Source organism: Alligator sinensis, unplaced genomic scaffold (genome assembly GCF_000455745.1).
Source record: "Alligator sinensis unplaced genomic scaffold, ASM45574v1 scaffold67_1, whole genome shotgun sequence".
Classification (NCBI taxonomy): domain Eukaryota; kingdom Metazoa; phylum Chordata; order Crocodylia; family Alligatoridae; genus Alligator; species Alligator sinensis.
Window position 1 is genome coordinate 1,570,200 of NW_005842111.1, and position 24,218 is coordinate 1,594,417.

At 38.4% G+C, this 24,218-nt stretch overlaps 1 protein-coding gene across 3 annotated transcripts in view; it reads left to right on the forward strand.

Annotated features, from left to right (window-relative positions):
• Positions 1-24,218, forward strand: part of GULP1 (GULP, engulfment adaptor PTB domain containing 1) — a 322,650-nt gene that overhangs the window by 281,162 nt on the left and 17,270 nt on the right. For 2 of the 3 annotated variants that reach the window (XM_006024632.3, XM_025205330.1), the window contains one exon: positions 17,201-17,339. In XM_006024632.3, coding sequence (XP_006024694.1) covers positions 17,201-17,339 — 139 coding nt within the window. Of the gene's footprint in view, positions 1-13,140; positions 13,336-17,200; positions 17,340-24,218 lie in introns of all 3 variants that reach the window. The other variant, XM_025205329.1, reaches the window with a different exon arrangement.

Here is a 24,218-nt window from a genome sequence, read left to right on the forward strand (position 1 = left end):
CCTCACACACACACACACACACACACACACACACACACAAAACAAAACCACAAAGAACATTAGGTCTATTTACATCTTTACAGTTCTGCCAGCGGAGACACCCATGGAGGCCTCAGGGGTCAACCTGCATGAACAAAAGTCCAAGGCCTCGGCCCGCTTGATGCGTCTCCGCAGCTTGAGCAGCCGGTGGTCTCACAGTACGAGGATCAGGCGTCCCGCCTTGACTCGGCACAGCGCCTCCTCAAGGGCCCAGCGCTCCTCAAAGGTGGGCACCGTCCGCTGGAGGACAGTGTGCTCAAACTCGAGCGAGAGGTGGGCCTGCACCAGCAGGCGGAAGAAAGAAAGAAAGAAAGAAAGGAATACCTGTATAGCTCTTTAGGACAGGAATAAATTGTCACTATGTTTTGCACATTGGGGTCCAAATTTTAGACTGGGGCAATATTGTAAATTGCAGTTCTTTAGTAGCTAAATTCTCCTCTTAGTTATGATCATGTGATATGTGTTTTGTTTAAATTTGACTTCTGGCATATTGTTCTGAGAATTGATTTTAACACCTTAAGACAACCATTATGTTTGTCCTAGAATATCTATGACAGAACCTATTATTTATTTATTCTTAAGGGTATTGTTATATATTTAAAGTACATTTTCTTCTAGTTATTTTCTGGCACAAATAATGCACATAGGCATTGTATATCACAATTACAATGTGATTCCCATTTAATTACTAGCTATTGTATTTTGAAAGATTGGCTCCAGTATATTGAGTTTCAAATGTAAATATGTATTATTTATTTCAATTTAATATTGAGAATGAAATCCCACGCAAAAGTTTTGAGCTTCCTTATAATATTTTGAATTGCAGCAAGACCAACTACTTAGTAGAAATATTAAATTAGTTCTGCCAGCTAGACTTCGTAAATAATCAAGTAAAATAACAGTGCATCTCATTCACTGAAAAATAATATAGGAGCAGCTAAAAAAACAAACCCTCTTAATTCAAACCCAGGTTTAGGGCCACCCTATCACCCTATCAACACCTATATCTTTCACACCGTACCCTAAGTGGTCCTCAAAGTACAGCTATTTTGAACTGAATTTGAATAGGCAAAATTTTTGGATCATATATGTGGACATTAAGAGATGCAAATCTATAAGCAAAATCCATCTCAAGATTTTTGGTAACACAAGTGCAGTTTGTATTAACTTTATAATATTATGAGCAGGTAAGTTTGTGAAATACATATGGATGAAGAAAAGAAAATTATAAAATACAATGGACAATCAGAGATTTGTATACACCATTCATTAAACACACATTAGTAATGGGAAACATGTTCAAAGCTATTACAAAATGCTGAACAGCATCAACTCTCTTTGTATTTGGAAGAGGTACTAAGAACTTCACAAGTTCTGCACTGACTTATTAGCCTTAGTCAAAGAAGGCATCAACATGGATTGCTAAATATCAAAATAGCAAGGTTTTACAACAGTGTGTGTGAAATGAACTTAGATTTTCTTATGTTCTATATTAATTTCTATGAATAAAAAGTGATCATGTTAGTAAAACAGTAATAAAAGGGAATTTCAGGGCTTTACTAAAGCTGGTTTAATATTTTTAAATTTCTTTGTTAAGATAATATAGATCTGATGCCTGGAAAATCTGTTTGCTTGTTTATTTAAAATATATTAAATAGGAAAATGACATAATAGATATTTCTTGTGTTGCTTGAAAAATTACACTACAGACCTTTCTTGTGTTATGTCTTCATAACTAGTACCATTTTTCATCTTGCTGAAAATTTAACATTCTAAGCTAAATGGTTTTCAAAAACCTGAATATCTTGCTCAGGAAAATGCCACCTTTTATTAACCTGCTAATCATTTCTAAAAAGCTGAAGTGTAAAATGCGGAAAAGGTTTGTGCTATAAGTATATTGTGAATAAAGTTATTTTCATTATATATCAGAAAACAAAATCACTTAGAAAACTTCTCTTCACATCTTATATTTAAGATAGTAGTTGGATTATTTTGTTTAAATACTCTATGTAAAGTTTGTGCGGGCCGGGAGTGCCCCGGGCCCTTTTTCGCGCTGCACGCGGGCTGTGGCCAGCAGCCCGGGCACACGGGGGCGGAGAGGGGTGGCTTTCGCTCTGGAATTAGGCACGGACGCGTATCGGTAGTTTAAAAGATTGTTTACTTACACCGAGATGGCAGTGGTGTAGGCTGGAAAGCTTGCTTCAGTTGCAGTTACAGAGAAGAAAAAGGAAAGAGGCGGACAAGAGTTCTAGACTCGTGAACTCTAGCCCAATCCGGCTGAAGGCTCTGAACACGCGAGCCCGTCGCGTCAGCCGAAGAAAGTACTCGTCCGGAAGAGCTCTGAACCAACTCACACGAAGTTTGCTAGGCTCCGTGGGTCCAGTTCTTTTGCGCGCGGGTGGGGTACGTCTAGGAATTCTATCGGCGATGGGGAGAGGCTAGAGATTGATCAGATCTCCGTAGCCTGCTTCAAATGCACTGGGTCCGTGAGGATCCGCAGCGCTTAGAGATCTTCAGACAGCATGAAGTCTCTTCCTCCCTTGTTCATGGAGTCCTCCAACTTGGGTGGAAACCACTCAAGCCTTTTATACGGCTAGCAAGCCAATCACTAGCTGCCACGTGTGAATAATTTAGAACTGGCCAATAATGGGACCCAAATCTACATACAAATGGCGGGAACTCTTTGCAACGAGCATCTCTGTGCTGCAACAAAGAAATGCACCCTGCAAAGAAAGCTTCAAATCGGCGGGAAATTCTCCCTTGCACCGGGATTCTCTTTTGCAGCAGAAAACTCCACCGTGCAAGGAAGCTTGCAATTTAGCGGGGACAATTTAGCAGTGCCGAAGCACACACAAATAAAAATCACACCTTTTGGGTTGTGACAAAGTTTAGTAGAATTCATGTTCTCAGTGTATAATAACAACAGACATCTGGTCATTAGAATCAGTAACACAGACAGGTTTTACCTGATTTGGGTACCAATCATCAAATAAATTCACAGCATATATCATAATGACTTCCTCAGAGTTGTCCATTGTGAAAGATAAAATTATATTTAAAATGGTAATCATAAAATAAATTCAGCTAGCACCTAGAAACTCAGGAAATATCCTGTTAAAAAGTATTACATTTAGTGATTATTCAGACTGCTGACTATCCTGTATATGCATTTGTGTAAAAATGTATATAAAGGAACTAGCAGGTTTTAATTTATGAGTGACCTGTATAAAATTATCTGGAAAATGTTTGAAATTAAATATATCTAAAACCAGTAAACTTAAACATTACTAAATGATTTTTAAGTGGACAGGACTGGAGGCCTATCTGCCTTTCTATGATATGTTTGTCATTCCTACTTTTAACTAATATTTTTTAAGTATTTTAAAAACTGTTGTAGTGTAATGTTAGAAGACTGAAGTTTAGACAACATGCAAATCATAAGACTTATTCATGTTTTCTCTCATTTTAGATATCCTTTTTTATGTACATTCATAATAGAGTATATATACAAGCCTGATACTCCAGTCATTGTGTCCATTCCCATTTGAATTAATGAGTAAACTTGCACAGGACTAAATGATTAAATCCTAATGATGACATGCCATGCTGTGACAGTGCCTTCTATGCTACTTTTCAAAGTTCTGTCTTCTTAACTGTCTATATTATGTACAGCTAATCATAAATTAACTCTTTTTTCCATGTATCTAAATACTACCATGGAGATGGTAACAATATTCTTTTAGTGTGTTTCTACCTTGTAGATATTTTGCTATATATCAGACATAGTCTTTTAAATCAGGACCAGTACAGGAAAAAAATATCTTTCCCTTGTTAATGGTTTCATAATTAGTAGTAGTCAGCTGTCCATCCTTCTGGATCATGGTGTATGCATGACAGGTCACAAGGACATTGGATTCATACACCTAGGCAGGAGTATGGAGGAATGGAGCCTGCCCAGACCTTCCATCCTCCCTTTATACCATTGAAACAGTATCCAAAGACCAAACTGAGTCCAGAAGTTCAGTCCTTTGATGGATGTAGTTATATGCACATCTGGGGATTGAACCTGCAGTGGCTCATTAGAGTGTTATAAACAGTTGATAACTCCCTTTGTTAGATATCAAGAGTCAGCGACTTTATTAAGTAAGTAATCATTTGAACAGGTCCAGTAGTCACTAATTTCAATGGCTGTGACAGCAAGCAAAAGGATTTAACAAATACAAACATTTTAATTCAAGGTACTAAAATTACTTACGTGTGAGCCTCATGAGTGACAAGTCCTATGAGCTGTCTAGGTGGATCAGGTTTGGAAGAGTATCTCTCTTCAGGACTGCTGAATAGAAGTGGTCACATTCCTTACTGCTATCAGCCCACAGGTGATTCTTCATGAACAAATCACACTTGACAGTCTGCAACAGTCAGTCTTTGTAGAAAATTTCAGACTGTTTTAGAGGGTTAAGACATAATAGAATTTTGGGAGTGGTCAATGAATAATAATAAATTGTCCATAAATAATTGTGCATAGCCATCCCGAACACTACATAGTGTTGTATAAGTTTTATTACAGATATAAGGCAAGTCTCTAGGTCCATGGGAAAACATTATGTTTATGTGACAATTGCTGCTCTCCCAATAAAACTAATTTTCATGCTTAGTATGGAAATCACTTATGATTAAACATATTTACAGTGAAGCCATTGAGAGAAAGAGTGACTATGGCTATGGCTGTTCTTTATCAATCAATTCTTCTATCAGCTGCTGTGTTATTTTGCACATAATTGTTCTGTAAAGCTTTCCCAGTTCTTCACAACTTATTAGCAATCAACAGTATTTATACAGAGTTCCTTGACATTTCCTTTCAAATTCTTAGATGCACATTATCTTGACTTGGATGTCTAAAAATGTCTAACTTTAGTGACTGCTATTTTAAATCATCCTTAGAAATGGAGAATATGTCATTATCATGATGTGATATCAATATGTTAATTAGCTTTTCCCCAAGTATAGACAAGAAATATTTATTGGGCAATCCTGTAGTTTCTGCATTGTAAATGACAAAATTCTATTGTAGGAAAGCTCATTTGCACTCGATGCATTGCCTAGTCCTTTCTGATTCCATTGGGTTGCAATGACTTTCAGCCACCAAGGATATTTTTCTGGGTATAGAGGTGGCTAGAAACAGTCAACTTTTTGATGCAAAAAGGCCAAAAATGTTTTTTTTTAAAGTCAAGTATGTGAGTATAGTTTACTAAGAGCCAGCTGCCTGTGGCAGGAAAAAATAAGTAGCCTGAATGATATCATCATTCCAGCCAGGCTGTTTCTTTTGATATGAAGGCACATTTCATGTTATTTATTTCTAATAGTGAAATCAAACTTTTCACAAAAAATTCTGATCAATAATAGGAAGAAAGTCTAAATCTAAATGGTATATGTTCTGATAATGTGTCCCAGTTTACGGGTTATGACTTTGTATGGAAAGTGCCAGATTACACTTCCGTAAAGTTGCACCTAAAAAAATTAGTCACCACACAGTACAAACTTTTAATATACATAATTACAATAATAAGTACAATATAATTACCTGCACTCTAGGGATAGAAACTTATAGTCTGTCATAATATATCTGTTACACTATTTATTTTTTCTTCTCATTTGTGTTCATTATATCAAAACAGCATGCAAAACTGAAAAAGTAATCATATGATTCCATTAAATTCTTTAGTTGGAATTTACATTAATGTTAATTTAGTATTTATATGTATTATTGTGATTTAGAACTGTGGTTCTTGTTTCCCTTTGGCCTCTTTGTTTGTAAGTATCTGAGAGAGGTAAGACTGTATAGACATACATATGTGGCTCTCAAGAACAGCCTGAGATATATCAACTGTCTATGCTAGATGTTGATTCACTTACTTGCATCATATCTGATAATCCTATTAATTTGATTGAAAATATTTGTGAGGTAAGATGGTACACAGTGGAAATAAGAATATTATAATCTGTGTTTGTTGGAAAATTTCAGTGTTGAGGGAATGAATACAGAACCATTTGTATAGCATTCATCTGCCTTTCTCCTTGTATTGTAAAGCATGGTATTCTGTAGTGACTGACATTAGATCACTCTTCTTTCAATAGTCTTTCAGTTTTTCATGGTGAATCATGTCTTCAATATCCTGCCAGGTTGAATTCAAATAATATGTAAATAAATACAATTGTATATGACTTCTGATTCTATTGAACGCTGAAAGTGCAGTCTCATAAAACACACCTTTGAAAAGCAAGGAATTGGCTTATTACAATGACAAGTGAAGCACCATGTACTTTTTCACAAATGTTTTAAATACTAATCAATGTTGCAATGATAATAAAAGATTTTCTCTTTGGGTATCCAGATAACACAATGTATTTTTACTGTATCAAAGGCTTCCTCTAAAAAAAAAAAAAAAAAAAAAAAAAAAGACAGGTGTAGGCATGGGTTCTCTAAAATTATGGGAGGGGTTTAATTTAATAACATAAAGTCATATTTTAAATTATACTAAGTATTGTCCTTGATATATACATAAATTCTTACCTAATGTCCATACACTAAGGGTAGATAAGATGCAACCTTTATATAATGGAAAGGGATACAATATATTTAGAAATATAATAGGAATTGATTGTACTATGCTAAACAGATATTTACTTAGAAAGGGAAAAATGTGTTGATACATATATTTAATTTTTTTACAAGAGTTGTTCTACCTCTGAGGGAAAGCAGATGTGTGCCTATTTATGTTCAACTCTTGGATGATGTCATGTGGCATTCTGTATGGAAAATTTTAAAACTAAAAATTGTTATCTGTTAATTTATGGATGTCTGGCAGTTGAGAATTACAAAAAATTAACAGCTAAGGACCCTGAGAAATACACCTGGCATCACAGACCCTGCAAACTATTACTATGAGTAATTTCTTTTATTCAGGGCCTTGAAACCAGAGTACACAGTAGAGTAATTGTCCAGTGAAACCCACAGATTCCGAAGACAAGCAGGACTCATTGAATCATCTGGTTTGACCTGCTTTATTAAATTCGACCAAATATCACTTAGTTCCCCCTACATTTGTGTAATGATGTATGTAAATCAAATTTTACTTTAACACAAGCTGCATTTATTTCAAATAAGAATGCTACTTAAATAGTAAGCACTGACGGTAAAAATTGAGAAATTAGAAATGAGTTTTCCCTAAAGATTTTAAGTAACAATATGGAGAAGCCAAGAAAAGGCAGGACACTAAAGTATGTTTTAAATGGTTTATCTGCAGCTGTGGGCTGGAGTGGCGCCGAGCTCTTCTGAGCAGAGGCTGGGCTGGGCTGCACTCAGGGTGGGTGGCAGCAGCACTGGGAGAGGACTACAGGGGTGGGGGCTTCAGCCACCCCAAATTTTGTCATAGCTCCCCCCAAAGTCCCTGTCCCAACACCACTGCCCGCCCCAAGCACAGCCTGGCCCAGCCCCTGCCAGGAAGACCCAGCGCAGCCCCACCCCATACAGATCCAGGGGCACCCCCCCTCCATGCTGTCCCAAGGTGCATGCAGCGGTGGAAGCTGCTCTCCACGCCCCTGGATGAGCTGCAGCTCCATCCCACATGCACCAGCTCCACTGCTTTCCTCACCATGGGGGGCATTGACCACCAGATCATGAAGTATATTGAATTGATTAGAGTAAACTAAAATGTCTGTAGTTTCAGCTGTAAAAGAAGGCATTAAAAGGAATGAGAACAAATATGGAAATCAAAGAAGAAATACAGAGTGCACAATCAAATACTGTAATATAATTTTTATTTAAAAATTAATTATCAAATTGTATAACTTATGCATGCATGTTTTATCCTTTAAGGATGCTGTAATTACTTTTAGTATTTTTATTTACATTCATTCAGTTATTTTAGAAAATCACTAATGGAAGCATTGGAGTGATATGCTAGCTGTATTGGTCCAAGAAATACATGAAAGGAAAGGATTTTTATGGGTGATCTCTTTTATTGGACTGAATTCATGGTTGGGATAGACTTAAGTAAGCTTTCAAATGCAATGTAGAACTCAAGAAGAATGCACAGAAATCTTGCCTCATGATATTTTTTCATTGTAGATTGATCTCTTTCAAAGCTGGCAATTATGTTAATACCTTTATAAGTTAGTCATCCTAATATATAACTGTCAGCAAAGAAATAGTATTTAATAGAAAATAACAATTTCTTACCACTTTCTAGATAAGTCTGTGAGAGACATTACAAATAGTATAATCTAGTTAGAAAGATGTGGTTTCTTTAGTGGGGAATAGACTATGTGAGTGTCTATAGAACTTGTGTGTGGCATTAGAAATTTTGGCACAGGGTGTTTTGTACTCTTTCATGCAGTCAGTCACTTGGATGAACTGCTGAAGTTTCCATTACTTTTGTATGTGGGCTATTTATTTTTCCTCTGTGTTTTAGTGGTTTGGCAAAACATTAATCAATGGTCTTTCTTTCATTTGGTCTTGATTATATGAGGACAATCTGATTTTCACTTTATTGCTTTCACATGGTTCTACTGCTCAACTCTGTATCACAATAAGAGTTTGGATGGTGCCCTTGGAAGGATTTTCATACACACTTGCCAAATGTCAGTGGATCTCTGTATGCATCTCTCTACTTTTAATAAGTCTCTCTTTATGTTTAAAACTTTAGTGAGTACTTTTTACCACTAATTCTACCTTAGGATCAGTCAAAAAAAAGTCTCTACACCTTTCCTGGAGGTATTCATTTAGTTAAAATTATAGTCATTCAAAGACAATTCAGTCAACCTAAAAAGAAAGTTACAAAGTTAGTCTGGTTTGCCTCATTAAGGAACATCTAACTTGACCAGCCAATCAGAATTTGATCTACAAGCAAGACTGACTTTCTAATTTTTCTGGGGTTGGACATCCTTTCAAAGAATTTAAGCATAACTGGTTATGCATAATCAGAGTTAAAAAGTAGACAATGGGATGGGGCAGGACCCCTGTGAATGGAAAAATTAACAGAGTTGGGTAAAGCAACAGAAGAAAAACAAAAGAAGGAATCAAGGGAACTTGAAAAAAGTTTCTGAGATACTAAACAGATGTGCTTTTTCAAAAAAGCATAGGCATTTACAGGGTTTCCGCTCATTATTGGGTTCATTGGCTAGTTCCAGAATTGTCTTCAGATCCCTAGGAAGCACTTTCTCTCCTCAAGCTCAACAGTGATGCACAAACATACCTGTATAGCTCCAGTTTTCTAGCCAGTAGAAGAGCCCTTGATTTCTCTGCCTTCTCTGGAGCACCAAAGGGTCATCTCAGGGATTCTCTTCCTAGATTTTGATTGACAAAGTTTCTCTTAGCTACTTCCCAGCCAAATGTCATCTTATTACAGCAGTGACCTTTGCTGAGGACTTTCAAGTGGGCCTTTCAAGGAAGATAGAAGACAGAGCTCCCTGCATGTTTTGAAAAGCGATCACTTCCAAGCAGTTAAACACATCATTTTGAGCAGATTGCCAATAGAATTCAGTTTGCCAAATAGGGAAAACTGTTTCAAGAATAGGTGTTTTTAATTGCTCGGCAATCCTTTGTCATTCTTTGCTATCCTTTGCCATTTTTATATAGCATAATCTGCATGCAGTTTAGCAAATGTTTTATTCAACTAGAGGAGCATCTGTAGTGTTAGCAAATCTTGAAAGTCTTTTATCAGTGCATTCCTAACCAAATGGCTACATCAACATGAGACACTTACTGCACAGTAGTAACAAGCTACTGCACAGTCAGCATCACCAAAAAACCATTTGGGAATGCTAGTTACTGCGCAGTCAATTAGTCCTTGTGATCAGCATCTCATGTAGAGGTAACTGATGGCTACTTTCCATTTTTATAAAGTTTATTTACCTCATTTGACTTGTTTCACTGAGGCCTGTTACATATACCACAAATAGTCTAAATAAAAGCTGTTTTCTGATTAATCAATTCATATAATTTTACACACGTAAATTTATAAATCTGTAAATACACATCCTACAGATTGTAGTTGATACTCTGCTGTGGCCATTTGCATGTTTATAAATTAACACTTCTGAAACGACAATATTATAAAAATCTATTGTGCCATATATCCACCATAAAGCAATTCGATATAAGGGCCTTGAGCATCATACCTGGAGATATCATCTTCCACATACAGACAGAAGGAGACCTATTGTAGTATGGAATTTCATCTTTCTCTTTAGTTGCTAGATCACGATTCCTTTTAGTCGCATCTTGAAAAGATTTAAAGTGTCACTTCTGGCATAAGTGAGCCCCTGGCTCCTTCAACTCCATGATTCAGCCTTTTGGTTCCTGACTTACCTGTTCACGGGGACAGAATGCACCCAAAGTCACATTCAGTGAAGCTGTTGTTGGGTTTTTTTTTTAATTTATTTACAACAAATGAAAACGTAATTTGTTACTCAATAGCAATAAGCAGGCAGAATCCTCAGACTACACAGTGCTTATGTCAGCTCCCAGGCAGCATATCAGACCCAGCTCTTCTCTTTTCAGTCTCTTATGTACCTTTTCCTGTTTCTCTCCCTCCTTGTCACTGAGAGTCTCCTGTTCAAGCCAAACTCTTTGGCCTTGCCAAGTACCCGGAACAGGATGTCTCCATTTGCTATTTATTAAATTCAGTGGGGCTCCAGTATGTGTCCTGTGCAAAATGATTTTCTTGATGGCCCATTTCTCTGTACCCATTATTTTCCAGTGTACAAGCAATCAAGGGAAACTGAAGTACACAACTTTACTGTCACATAAGTACATTAAACTAAAAAATATTACAGACACAATCTTAGTGTCTCATGCTTCTCAACTACATGGCCAATTTGGAAAGTAATAACTTTGACTCTTAGTATCTCTGTCCCAACTACATTTTGGCAAACATCATCTGTCAGCCCAGATATAGGAAAAGATATTGTAAAGTGAGAAAAATTATAAAAATTATATCAACAAAATGGGAAAAAATTAAATCACTCAATATGAACCTCTTTTTCAGTACTGGGGAACCAAAGGGATGTAGTGTAGCTTCAAGGGTAAACTATGTTTTCTAAAGAAATCAAAGCAGTGTTTACATTTTGGTAGGATTTTATGCTTTAACATGTTGTGTTAAATATATTGAGACCATTGAATGAACAGGAGGGAGAGGCAAACCAAAGGCCTGATGAAACAGACTAAAGGGGATTATGCTACATCTGTAGCTTTTAAAATAATGTTAGTTCTCCTTCTCTGGTGTACTTGGCAGCCCAAGAGGCAGAAGTAAAATGTGAGTGAGAGCAGACAGTATCAGAAACCTTCCCGTGACATCCACAGCCACCTCTCCTTTCAGTGATCTAGATAAAGATTTCTTTTGAGGAGGAAATCTGGGGATTACAACATGGCTATCTTCTCAACCAGACAACCAGACCTGGCCACCAATCTGATGTATTGGACTATGTATGCTTGCAAACCAGGCAAGTCTGAGAAGCATTTAGGCACTGTCTCTAGATATGTTTTCAGGCTCGATCCCAAAAGCAGATTCCCTGGCCAGGACCCCTAATTTGCCTAACCTTTTTAGGCAACAGATGCACTACACTCTCAACAAAGGACACCATGTGGGTTGCACCCAAAATCAAGGTTCAAAACCTCAATGCCAATTCATAGTTATGAATGATGCACACAACACAGAATGAACTACATTTTTGACACAGGCATATTCCCCAAACTGTCATCTTAGTTCCTCATATTTTGTGTCTTCTGCATACAATTCTTAACTTCCTATGCCTTGACCAAAGTGATTAATTTATTTCAATATATATGTAGAGTGGTGTCTCACATCCCAGGTGCTTGCCATGACCACTAGGCTATTTACTTCCACTCTCAGGATCTCTGTGGTTTTGACCAGAGTTTCTATTCTGGAACTGAGAATATTTTCCATGTAAAGGGCTGGTCAAAAGTGGTAGGTTCTGACAAAAAGACCTTTTAAAAAAACCAAAACTGACTGCTTTCAGTGGCTGCAGGAATTGTTAATATCCCAGGGAAATGAGTGCAGCTCCCTGTTCCTCTTATGCTATATTTGTAATGTTATCATCTCTGTAATGGGAAACGCAGCTCTTTCAACTCAGCACTGGAACAGTTAGGGCATGACAGAATCCTAAGTGAAAACATGCTCTATTCAGATACATTTTAAAAACAACTTCTCTGAGAGGGGGGACATGGCAGGGGAGGTAAGGGGGAGTGTGTGTTTCTAAAATTCGAATGTACCAGTCAGCCTTAGCAATTTCATTGTGTCCTGAGCCCTGTGCAACTCTTGAAGCAAGGGTGAAGAAAATAATTTGGGCCTTTGTAATCTTTAGATGGCTTTTGTTTTGTCTATGAAAACTATTTCAGTCTAATCTACAAGTGCAGTACTTACTTTTATACAGAAAAATCATGATATATTCAATTATTGTAAAAATTGTGTAGTTTTTTATATTCGTTGGCTAAGAAACTTAACATATAAATCATCTTTCTAGTCAAAATCAAACATGTTGAAAAAACACGTAAAATGTTTATGTGACAAGATTTTATTATATTAAGTTTTTTGTTATATGATTTCTTTAATGCTGAGGGAGGAAGAAATGCTCAATGGCACTATGTATGAAGACAACATGGACAAAATTGTGGCTTGTGCTTTAGCCCCAAGAGCAATTTTCTTCCCCAATTATGTGCCTAACTACTGTTCAGCATGTTCTGATATGGGGCCTTGCAGATTTTTGTGGGTGTAACAACTTGTGTACACAATCGAAAATTAATTCCCTTCCTTTTATTTTAATAGTTTGTAGTGGATCTGTCTTATTTATTCCAGTCAATACTGGGATTTTTTTTTTTTATTATTACAATGCATTTTAAAGTTCTCTTTTCATGTATTTTATTTTTATTTTGTTTTTTAGAATTCTGCATCCCGAGGCTATATCATGGATTAGCAATTTACAAACAAACTTCTAAAAATATGACATGCATACTTTTTCATTCCCTTGAATTACCATATTCTACTCCTTAGAATATTTTCTCTTTCTGTGATTCCTTTACAGCTGCTGCATATAAAGTCTGATAATGATCAACATATGTTTCAAAGACCCTCCACCTTTTACTGGTGTAATAATGAGGATTCAACTCCTTGTTTAGATATCTCTTCCATTACACTCACTCCTATGAGCTCTCCTGACTCCAGACTATCATCTGGGCTATTAACACCACCACCTTCCAAAAGTGGTCTTCCAAAGCCAGTCAGTGAATTCAGCATCCCAAGACCTCGTGTAATCCTGCTGTGCAAAAACTTTTTTCCCCCCAATTTTCTTATTCTCTGTTGTGTATCATTTGTATTAAAACATACATTTTGTACAGTGGTTATGGGATAGATCAGATATATTTTACATTTTTTTCTTGGTACTCTTAAAATATGGGGACTTTTCAGACTTTCTACCACTCATATATATCCTTGAACTAATCTCTTAATTCTCTATTTTTACATTATTCTAATGATTTTTCTGTATATACTATGTTTAATGAGTTTGGTTTTTTGGTAAAATAATGATACTATTTACAGATATTTATGTTATTCAAGGCAAAGTGCCCCAAAAGTTTGATTTGGAAGGGTTTCAATATCTTTCAGTGAAAAAAGGAAATTTGGTAAAAGTTTTGATCAGCTGAAAGAGCAATCAGCAATTACATTTGCTTTAGAGTAGTTTTTATGAACTCTGTGCAAAATGGAGGCCATAGATAATTGTAATCTAAAATGATCTGTAACATGTATGTTTACTGACTTACCATAACAACATGTTGATACAACCTTTTATTCATTTACAAATAACATTCAGCTACATTTGGCAAACATTATCATGGCTTTCTGCATGTTGTTACTAAATTAAAATGCTTCTCATGCGCATCTAGATTTCAACAGCACACATTTATTTTCAAATTAACCAAGACTATATTTTACTTTAAGATAGTTTTACTAATGTTGTCAAAATATCCAGTAAATACAAGAATTTAGCATATCAAACATCAACATGTGAATGAAAAGCTTTTTAGCAAAAAGACTCATTTAAGACTAAACTTAAATGCCATTTACTTATTGATCTAGTTTCTGCATAGCTCTAAAAAGTGCTCATAGTTATTACCCACAAATCAGTCTTCAGTATCAGTTGGCATTTTCCCAGTAACACCAATGGATAAACTGCACATGAAATGATGGTAATATATGACTTGTGCAGGCATGTGGGGCCTGATTCCATACCTTATGAAATAAGGATTACTGTTTGCGCAAGGGGTATGAAATCAGGTTCACTCCATGTATACTTTGGCCCAAAAATTACACACACAAGTCCCATGTTATTAATAGGAGTCCTGTGTGCAGATTAGCAGAGTTCTACTGCATATAACTGTACTCTTGAATCTTTGCACCTTAAACTATTTCTGAATTCATGTACTAACACCTGTTGATGTTAACAAGAACTGGATGTGTGTATAAAACTTCTTATAAACTATTTGTTTCATAAAAGAAGTTGAGCACTCATCTTGACAGGGATTAATAATGTCTGAGATATATTTATTTTAAATAGTTAAAAAAAAAAGAAGACAGACCAAGATTTTCAAATATGGCTCCCTTAATATAGGTACTTCAGTACACCTAAATAAATATGGCCAAATTATCAGAGGTATGAAGAATATCTAAAAATCCCAGAATTCAATAGAAAAATTTGAATTCCAGATGTCTGAAACAAAGAAGTCTGACTCCCTCCAGCCTACAACCTTTAAAATATGGAGTAAATATATGTATTCCTTCCAAGAAGGCCATGGGTGGACGTATTCAAGAAAAAGATCAGCTGATTGTAGCATGAGAATACTTTACAGCAGGGGTGTTAGACTCATCTGGTCCTGCAGGCCAGATAAGGATCTCTGGGCCAGTCTGCAGGCTGAACTGGGACCAACCCCCCATGCAGTTGCATGCGGCAGGTGCCAGCCTCGGGGCTTGCAGTGCACACAGGCTGTGGAGCCGACATAGGGCGTGTGCTGCCTGTGTGTCTCAGACAGCATGGCAGGGGGAACGGGGGTTGGTGTGAGATGCAGCATGCAGCCCATGCCCTGGACCACTTGTGCACCCTGCCATGTGCAGCACCATGTCTAACTGCACTTTGCATGCAGCACATGGGGTCAGTCTGGGGTGGATGCTGCATGCAGCACCCTGCCAGACCAGTCCTGTCCACTGGCTCTGACAGCCTGGCCCTAGAGCCAGCTCATAGAGCTGGCCCAACAAAGGCACTGCCTGCAGCACGTGCCCCAGACCAAGCTCCTGTGGTGTGTGCAGGGTGCACAATGCAGGGTCCAGGTCTCACACTACATGCAACCTAAGGGGCTGGGGCTGGCACGTGGGGTCAATCCAGATCATATAGCTCAACAGGCCGGATCCAGCCCACAAGCCATATGTTTGACAACCCTGGTTTACAAGTACCATATGTAGCAAGGTGCTGAGGAATGCCATGGGGAAGAGAATTACTATAAATTAAATTTCTGTGTTCAACCCCCAATCATGGAATCATAGTGAAGCAAGGTTCAAAGGGACCTCCATAGGTAATCTAATCCAACTCCCTGCCCAAGGCAGGACCATCCCTATCCAACCTAAAAGTGCTTAATTATCCTGTGGCTGGCTGGCTGTTTCCCTTTCCAAGATGAAGCTGAATAAGAGAATTCTGCCACTTATGCATGAGGGTAATATTTGTGTGGCTCCTAGGAGAGAGGGGTCAGTTGGGCCACTCTGTGAACTTTGCCTTTTGAAAAAATATAACATGGTTCATTGGAGTAGGAGACTTTATTTGGTTCCATAGAGAATTATGTTTCTGAGAAGATCCCATATTCTAATCTCCTTCTCAGACTTTTTCTGGAATGGAAGTCTTTGTGACTCCATCCCAGGGGGGCTGAACCTGATGATCTTGTGAGGTCCCTTCCAGCCCCTAACATCTATGAATCTATGAAATATGAATTAGTTTGAGTAGCTTGAGTAACCATTAACAAAACACCTATCAAAACAGGTTGCAGCCCTATGGAACTCATATGGACTGGCAACTAGAAATGCTGTGTAGATCCCAAATTAAATAAGTCAATCTGCCCAGTTTAACTTGTGATGAAAACTGCCTTCCTGTTAGATACCTGGCTAATTTTGTTATGTTTTGCTAAATGATAAGGGAATCGTCCATTTTTTTTTGTCCCCTGGCCTGGCAGTAAATTATTTCTAGTTTCCAGAATCATATTTTCTGTCATCTGAGGAAAATGGTTTCCCATGTAAGGCATATATTTTGTCTTACTTTGATTTCTTAAGCTAGTTCTCTGTCTATTTTGTTTTGACTTGATAGTGCTGTTTTCTCTATTCTGGAAGTGATGGTAGAACTGCTGTATGATTTATAGTTTTATTTAATACGCCTGTAGCACCACAGTAACTTATTTTGCTATGCAGTATTTGTTGAAATCTGCTAAAAACTGAGGGCTTTACTAATGAAATCTTTTCTGCTCCACATTCAAGGATAAAAAGTTTTATCTGGAATTTAATATTCAGTGTTGTCAGTGTGTTGGATGTCTAAGTTACTGCTTATCACAAAATACATTCCAAGCTTTGAGCACAACAGCTTTGTTAGGTTGTCAAATAAATAATCATATAAAATAAGGAAGAATTAGTAGAGACAAATATTGGAATTATATCTTTTATTTTCAGGCATTGTTTCTGTGCATTCAAATTTACAGCCTATTGCTGTTTCCCTGTTATCTTAAATGGGTCTTAAGAATATCTGTCTTTTGGGGGGGAGGGGCTGTTAATGTAAAATTATTTGTCTCCAGCTTTTTCAGGTCTAAATGTCTTTTATTTCTGCCTACACGAGATATGTTGGAAATCTGAAATTTGCAGTGTCGTTTATGTACTTGAGGGTTTTAGCATGGCTCATAAACTTTTGGCTGCAAATGCCATTTGCTTGGTGTCAGGAGCTGTTTTTTTTTTGCATGCCATTGTTTTTGATACTGTCACTCTTATCTGCATGCTGAAAAGTTCAGTGTTGTGATTACTCATGTGAAATATTACCCTAATATTTATTGTCCTTATTGTAGGCAGGCAGTGTGACACCTAAATCACCCTCCACTGACATCTTTGATATGGTTCCCTTTTCTCCCATATCCCCTCAGTCATCAACACCTACTCGCAATGGCACACAGCCTCCTCCAGTACCCAGTAGATCTGCAGAGATCAGTAAGTTTCACATCAACTCACCTAATTTTTGCTTACATTATGTTTTTAATGAAGCATCTAAAAAAATTACCTACCATTCAAGCCAAATACAGTTTTTGTAAATCACATTTGCTGATGACATTTCATTTTTATACAGTTTGCCCCAAAACCTTTGATGTTACTGCAAACTTAAATTGTAAATAAATTCATTTATTTGTTCAAACTATTATAAAGATGCTTTGAGGGAGTTTGGTTGAGAATTTTATTTTTGGCTTCTTTTTTTAAGTAAAATTAACACGGGAAGAATTTTTACTTCTTGTTATAATTTACATTCCACTGGTTACGCTTGTTATGTCTATTTAAAACCAACATTTTCAGGAGAGAAAAGTATGTAAGAGATTAATTTGATTCGTGATTAAAAGTCTCTTCTAATATTAGTGCTATGATCTGTCATATCACCTAGGAGAAACAAAGTAGAAGCTGGGAATCTCAGTATGGAATTTGTGTATTTTGTCTCTGGTGTTTTATGATGTAAAAATACAGGCATTCTACTTGTTTTTGTCTAGGGCTGCATCCAGAGAGATCCTAAACTCTCAGGATATGACTCAAGAACAGTTTAGATAAACTAGGATACTTTGCTAATTAATCTCACAAACTAGGCCAGGCCTGTCCAATTGTAAGCAGCTGGTGGGGGTGGGATGGAGGCTCAAGAAGATATTTTTGACCCAGTTCCCAGCCTCACAGGCTTTAAGTGCTGCCTATACTGTCCAGCTGAGCAGCACATACCACAGTTTAAACACCCACAGGACTGAAAAGGCAATCTGCAGTGAAGCGGGACAATATTCCTCATGCTTCCCCAGGCTAGGGACTGTCTGGCCTGGGGAACAGATTGGGGCCTTTGCCCTGCTGCTCTGTTCCCCTCCCCCCTCTGACAAGTCTATGGGAGGGGCGAGGAGTGGCGGGGAACACTTCATCCATTTCTCAGCCCTGGATGTCCCTAGTCTGGGGAAGTGCAGGGAGCCTTTTCCTGTCACAATACTTCCCCTTCCACCCTGGAAATGAATGCCTGTTTTTGGTCTTTGTGTTGCTTGTATCAAAGCTGATTGCAAAATTTGGCCTTGTGACTGGGTCCACATGAGCAGGGACATGCCTTTACAGCAGCACCAATAGTAGAGGCACAAATATATGCCACTACTTTGTGCCACAGTGCACACCCCTGACTTTGCACTTTGCAGCGGGAAACATTATTCTGCTGCTTTACGTGCTGCAGAACTGGGGGCTGGTTGGGGCACAGGGTGCCTCAGCAGCCGCTAGACATCTCCTGCGCTGAGGCACCCTGTGCCCCGGCCAGCTGGGGAGCAGCACATGGAGATGGGGGAGCAAGCAGTCCTGGGTGCTGCGGAGCCCCCATGCTGAGACACCCTGCACCCCAGCCAGCCACTCCGCACCTGGCTGGGGCACAGCGTGCCTGCTTTGAGATGGGCAGCCAGGCATCCTTGGACTGGCTGCTCCCCTATCTCCACATGCCTCAGCCTGGGGTCTCCACTGCAGAGTCCCTGTGCTGAGGCACTTGGGCTCCCATGCGGAGGCACACTGTACTCCAGCCAGCCACGGAGCAGCTGGCTGGGGTGCAGTGTGGCTCAAATGGGGGACCAGGCAGCCTAGTGCCCCATCTCAAGACACACCACACCCCAGCCAGCTTGCTCCCCTGTCTTGAGGCACCCTACATCCAGCCACCCAGGAAGCAGCCGGCTGGGGCGCAGGGGAGCTCCACAGTGCGTGGAGACAGGAGAGCAGGCTCCCCCCTGTCTCTGCATTTGTCCCAGCACTTGCCACTTTGGCGTAGTTTGCACTGCTTTTTTTCTAAGGGTTTTTTGTTTTGTTTTTGTTTTGTTTTTTCTTTGCTACCGGGAAATCCTGGTAGCAAGTTTTGCCCTGGCACTGCAAATTAATAGTGCTGAGCACTGCTTCATGTGCAATTCATGAGGTTTGTCTGGCTCCAGCCTGTGTTGCATATATCAAAGCTGATTACAAAGTTTGGCCTACACACTTTACAGAAAGTATCACTGCATATCCCACCTAGTATACACACAATGGTCTTTATACTTACCTTCTCCTCATCTAAGTCAGTGACAGAGTCCTGTGTATTTCAACAGAAGTCAAATCAGGTGCAGTGATTCCAGGTACCAGAACTGATACCTGAATTTGATCCACCTTAAAAGTAACTAACGAAGCTAAGCATTAAACCAGTGTAAAAATGGTGTAAATAAAAGCAAAAATCTACCCAATCTTTCATTTGACTAACCCAGAAGAAAATACTTAAATTGACTTGAAAGGTGAATTTTTCACAGCTGACAAAAAGATTTGTATTTCTTTTGCAAAATCACTGTTGCCAACTTTTGTAAAATTATCACAAGTGTTATATTTGATTTGAGGCTGTCAATTGCAAGAGTGTATTCATCTTTGTTAAAAAAGTAAAGTTTGTAATCCTTCTGGTTATATGGAAAAACCTTGAGATTGTGGCCCAAATGCTTAAATACCAAAAGACAAATAAAAATTAAGCACTATTTTTAATATAATAATTTTAAGGCATTTCATGATTTCTGACTGCCTTGTAAGTTAAGAAGATATAAGATTGGCAGTACTGCAATAAGTGATGTCACTAACATAAACAAGATTAGGATTTGTCTGTGTTAGTAATTATGTTAACTAAATGGGGGATACATAACTGTAAAGGAAATACCAGAGCAAAATTTCTATCTGTTCTTACTGGCTCTATTTAGTTAAGTATTCTCTAGAACAGGGTACCTACCTACTGGTTCTGTCACCCTTGTGGCCAGAGTATCCAGCACTGATACCTACAGACACTATAATCAACATTTACCACAGAAAAAGATAAGTAACATGATGATCAGTTAAAGGATCCTAATAAATTATCTTGGAATTTTCACTAAGGACAGACCTGAACTCGGTTCTTCACAGGTGTAAATGAAATATTTAAAGGAATAAATGATTTTCAACTCCTGTATCAGTTCTGTGTGTGCACCACACACATTAGAAGTGAACTGTAACATTTAATTTAAAATCAAGTGAAGTGGAGATTTATGTGCTGAATAGTCCCACAAAGTAGGGCTTGGCTGTCCAATTGTAAGCAGCTGGAGGCTGAGCACTAGAAGGGATCACATGCCCTACAGACTGCTCTAGCAGGGAGTCATGGGAACCCTGAGCTACACACTGCACAGACATCCCCTCTCCTTCCTCTTCCCCACCACTGCAACAGTTTCATGTAGACAACCCCCTGTGCTGCAGCAGGTGCCAGTACAGGTGTCCCCACCCCACCTTGTTGCAGTAGGAGTCTACCTGACACTGGCCTCACCCTAAGCTGCCTGTCCTGTGCAGAACATGGAAGGAGGGGGAGCCCAAAGATTCCAGCTGCTGTTGTAGCTGGAAAGCAGCCCAAGGGCTTAATGTGGCCCATGGGCTGCTGCCAGTTGAGCAGCCCTGAACTAGGCTGTTGGGGGACAGGAGCTGGAGGTTGGGGGGGTTGCGGGGGAGGGAGATAGCTCCATATGCATAAATATGAATTAGGCCTTTTAAAGATCATACTTCATCTGAAGTTCTGTCAGATGCACCATTTTTGTGACTCTAAGTCTTCCTGCAGAAATGCATTTTTTTAAAATGCATTTTCCCTTGCATCATTTAATTTTCCATGTGCTATAACGATCATGATTATGCTTTGGCATATACTGATAAAAGAGCTGTTAGCTTATGTCATGTTCTACATGCTATTCATTGACATTAATAGATGAATGCTATTAAGAAAACACTAGATTGGTTCCACATTTTGTCAGGCATGTATTAATAACTACGTAATTCCTTACAAAAATACGATATGCCATCCCCCAAAGATATATTGAATAATTGCACAATATTCTTTATACTTTGGTATTCCACTTTTTCAGTCTGTATGTTAATACTTGAAGGATGGTACTGAGAACCTTTGAACATGTATATAGGCTTGCCAATACGTCAGCATATCAGGAGCATTTCTGAAAACGCAGTTTAAAACAAATGAGACAAATTTACAATCAGTGAGAAGTTCATCTCCCAAATGAGCATATGAATCAAGTAGAGTAAATTAACATGTGATGTATTATTTTGCTTGGTTTTAATAATGCTAGTACAAACTAATTGGTGTTCCTTTTTCCCACCTGTCAGTCAGACCAATAACAATCAGAAAATGACTCCACAAGTAAACATAGTCTTCCATGTTTTTCTTTGTTCTTTTTCTCAGCAGTGCACTAAATGGGGCAAGAGAATAACTTGATCACTTTTTTTAAGGTTGAAAGGATGATATTTGGTATGTACATTCTTCATTAGTGTCCATAGATCCAAGACAGCAAAGACCATCTGATTTGTCAAGTCTTTGATCATCTTCATAAACCTTCAGATTTTTTCTGTTTTGTTCAGAATGAACAAATAAAAAGGTGCTGACTAATTCCTGATACTAGTCTCAATTACTGGCTTCTGAGCAACATCTGAATGCCCACCTTCTTTATGCATATGGCAGATGGCTACTGGCCAGGCAAAACAGAGACATTTCATGTCTTCCTTCAGGCACCCAGCTAGCAACTTATGCAAGAATGACACTTGAAAGGAGAAATATGGATGCCAGTGAGAGCTTTCAACACTACTGGAATCCTTAAAGAGGAAACAAGCAATGAGCTGGCACAAGAAGATGATGGCTTCTAGAAGTTCATGAAATGAAAAGCCCAGAGCTAGGACTAAGCTCACTGATCCCCTTCAGAAATCTCAATGATGAAAAGGACATCTCATCAAGCTTGAAGCTGCAAATACAGATTACATCTTTTCTGATCCAGGGGTGGCACTAAGTCTTGCTAGAAAGTAACAGTTCTGTTCCACAAAACAAGGAGGTTTCAGTGCAGAAAGAATACACATTTTCATTTTTTCGTGAAAGAATGAGAGACAAACCCACTTCAGAATAGCCAATAGAAAAGGCAGTGGTTTTCAAACTTCCCAAAGTCACAGAACCCTTTCACATCACTTCTTCTGCCATGGAATCCCTACTCTTATCCTACAGACTGATGTGAAGCCAGTCTACCCGGCCCGGCAATGGCAGCATACAGACTCCTGTTCCACTCCACTGTTACTCCCAATCTCTTTGCAGGAACCCCTGGTGACCTATAGCAAAACCCCAGGGTTCAACAGAACACAGTTTAGAAGCCACTGTGAAACGGATTTGGGCATTCTCCTAGGATGTGTGAATCTGAGGCCCAGGTCCCTATTCTGCCTAATTTTTCTATGGACCCTGACAGAAGTTACGCTTAAAATGAGATTAACTGAGTAATCACATTTTAAGTAGTGACCTGGCCACACTTTCAATTAAAGATATGATATTTTTTATGATAAATTTGTGTAATACACTTATTTTGTGCAGTAACTCTGTGGCTTATTCCTTGTTTTAGCACACCATTAATTGAATGGACATACGGCCAGTTTTCCTGGCCTCCACAACATGTTGGAGCTCTTTAAGATTCCTATGTGCTGCAGAGGCCAGGAGTGCTGGTCAGCTGTTTGGGGGGTCTCCAACCAGAGGAGTGCATGTAGCCCTTGGTTCCAATGCACATTGCTGGCTGGAGCACCCCTAAGATGGTCAGGGCTCTGAGTTCTTCATCTCAGGCTCCGTCTGAACCAGCAATATGGCAAGATGGAATCAGATGGTGGATCCACAGTTGCAGCCCCTGCCATACATATGGCAGAAAGCACTATTGTTTGGATCACATATCAGATCCCATCACACCTTTAATTTAATCATCTGTCAGGGGCCTTTTTGTGTGCTCTAAACATCAGTTTGTTGACTGTTGTGAGGTTTCTATTTTGTTCTCTTTTGTCACCCAAAATTACACCTGCCACCCAAAAAATCTTTTAATTGACGTCAATGAATTTTGATGGCAATGTTCAACGTTTTTTCCCCAGCTTTAGGTGGTAGCATAGATTTACAAAGTTTACAGAGGTGCTAAAGCCCATTTGAATTGGACCCTTTTATTTTTCTTCCTTAGAATGATGGTCTCTTGAGGATGATGCTAAGATATCTCTTCTCCTTTAGGATTGGTCACCCTTTGCTATAGGAATTTTTTTATATAAATTCACTTTTTCCCTTGAAAAGCTTGAGAAGCAGGAAGCATATTTCTTTAATGATGTATTAAAGCTCAAACAGCTGCAGTAGCATCTTCTTATAGCATCTTTCCAAAAGTCTGGAGCAATTTAATTAGGCAAATGGCTCATACATGAAATATGTGCGCACACATCTTTTCTTTTCTGATCTTTGTGAATTCCTAATTCTCATTCATTATAGCCAGCATGGAATACAGATATCACACAAACACTAAAGAAAGCTTGTTCTCTCATTTTAAAGTTAAATGATGGGATTGAACGTGCCTTGTCCTTACCTTTCCACCAAAATACTAATATCTTCCAAAAGATGTATGAAACATATTTTTTAAAATGTAATTCATAATTTCCAATGTAGCTCTCAGTCTATAGCTTTCTATTTTTCAGCTGATCTTTAGAATAGACTATGGACCACGAAGACAGCACAGCAAATGGCATCTTCATTAGGAAGCAATGCACACTCCTTTGCAAATGCTTTATTGTCATTACCTATTTCACAGATGTTCCATACACTGCTTTAACAAAATAATAGTTCTAAACCATGGTTACCATCCAAGATAGCTCCTGAAACAGCTCAGACCAAGAGAAGGTGATGATACTGAATGTGATGGCATTGTTGTTCAAGTGGTCAGTGCCAATGAAATCTCCTCCAGAATAAGTATTTTGTAGTCATCTGTCCAACCAAATGATGTATGAGGATTAGTTCCT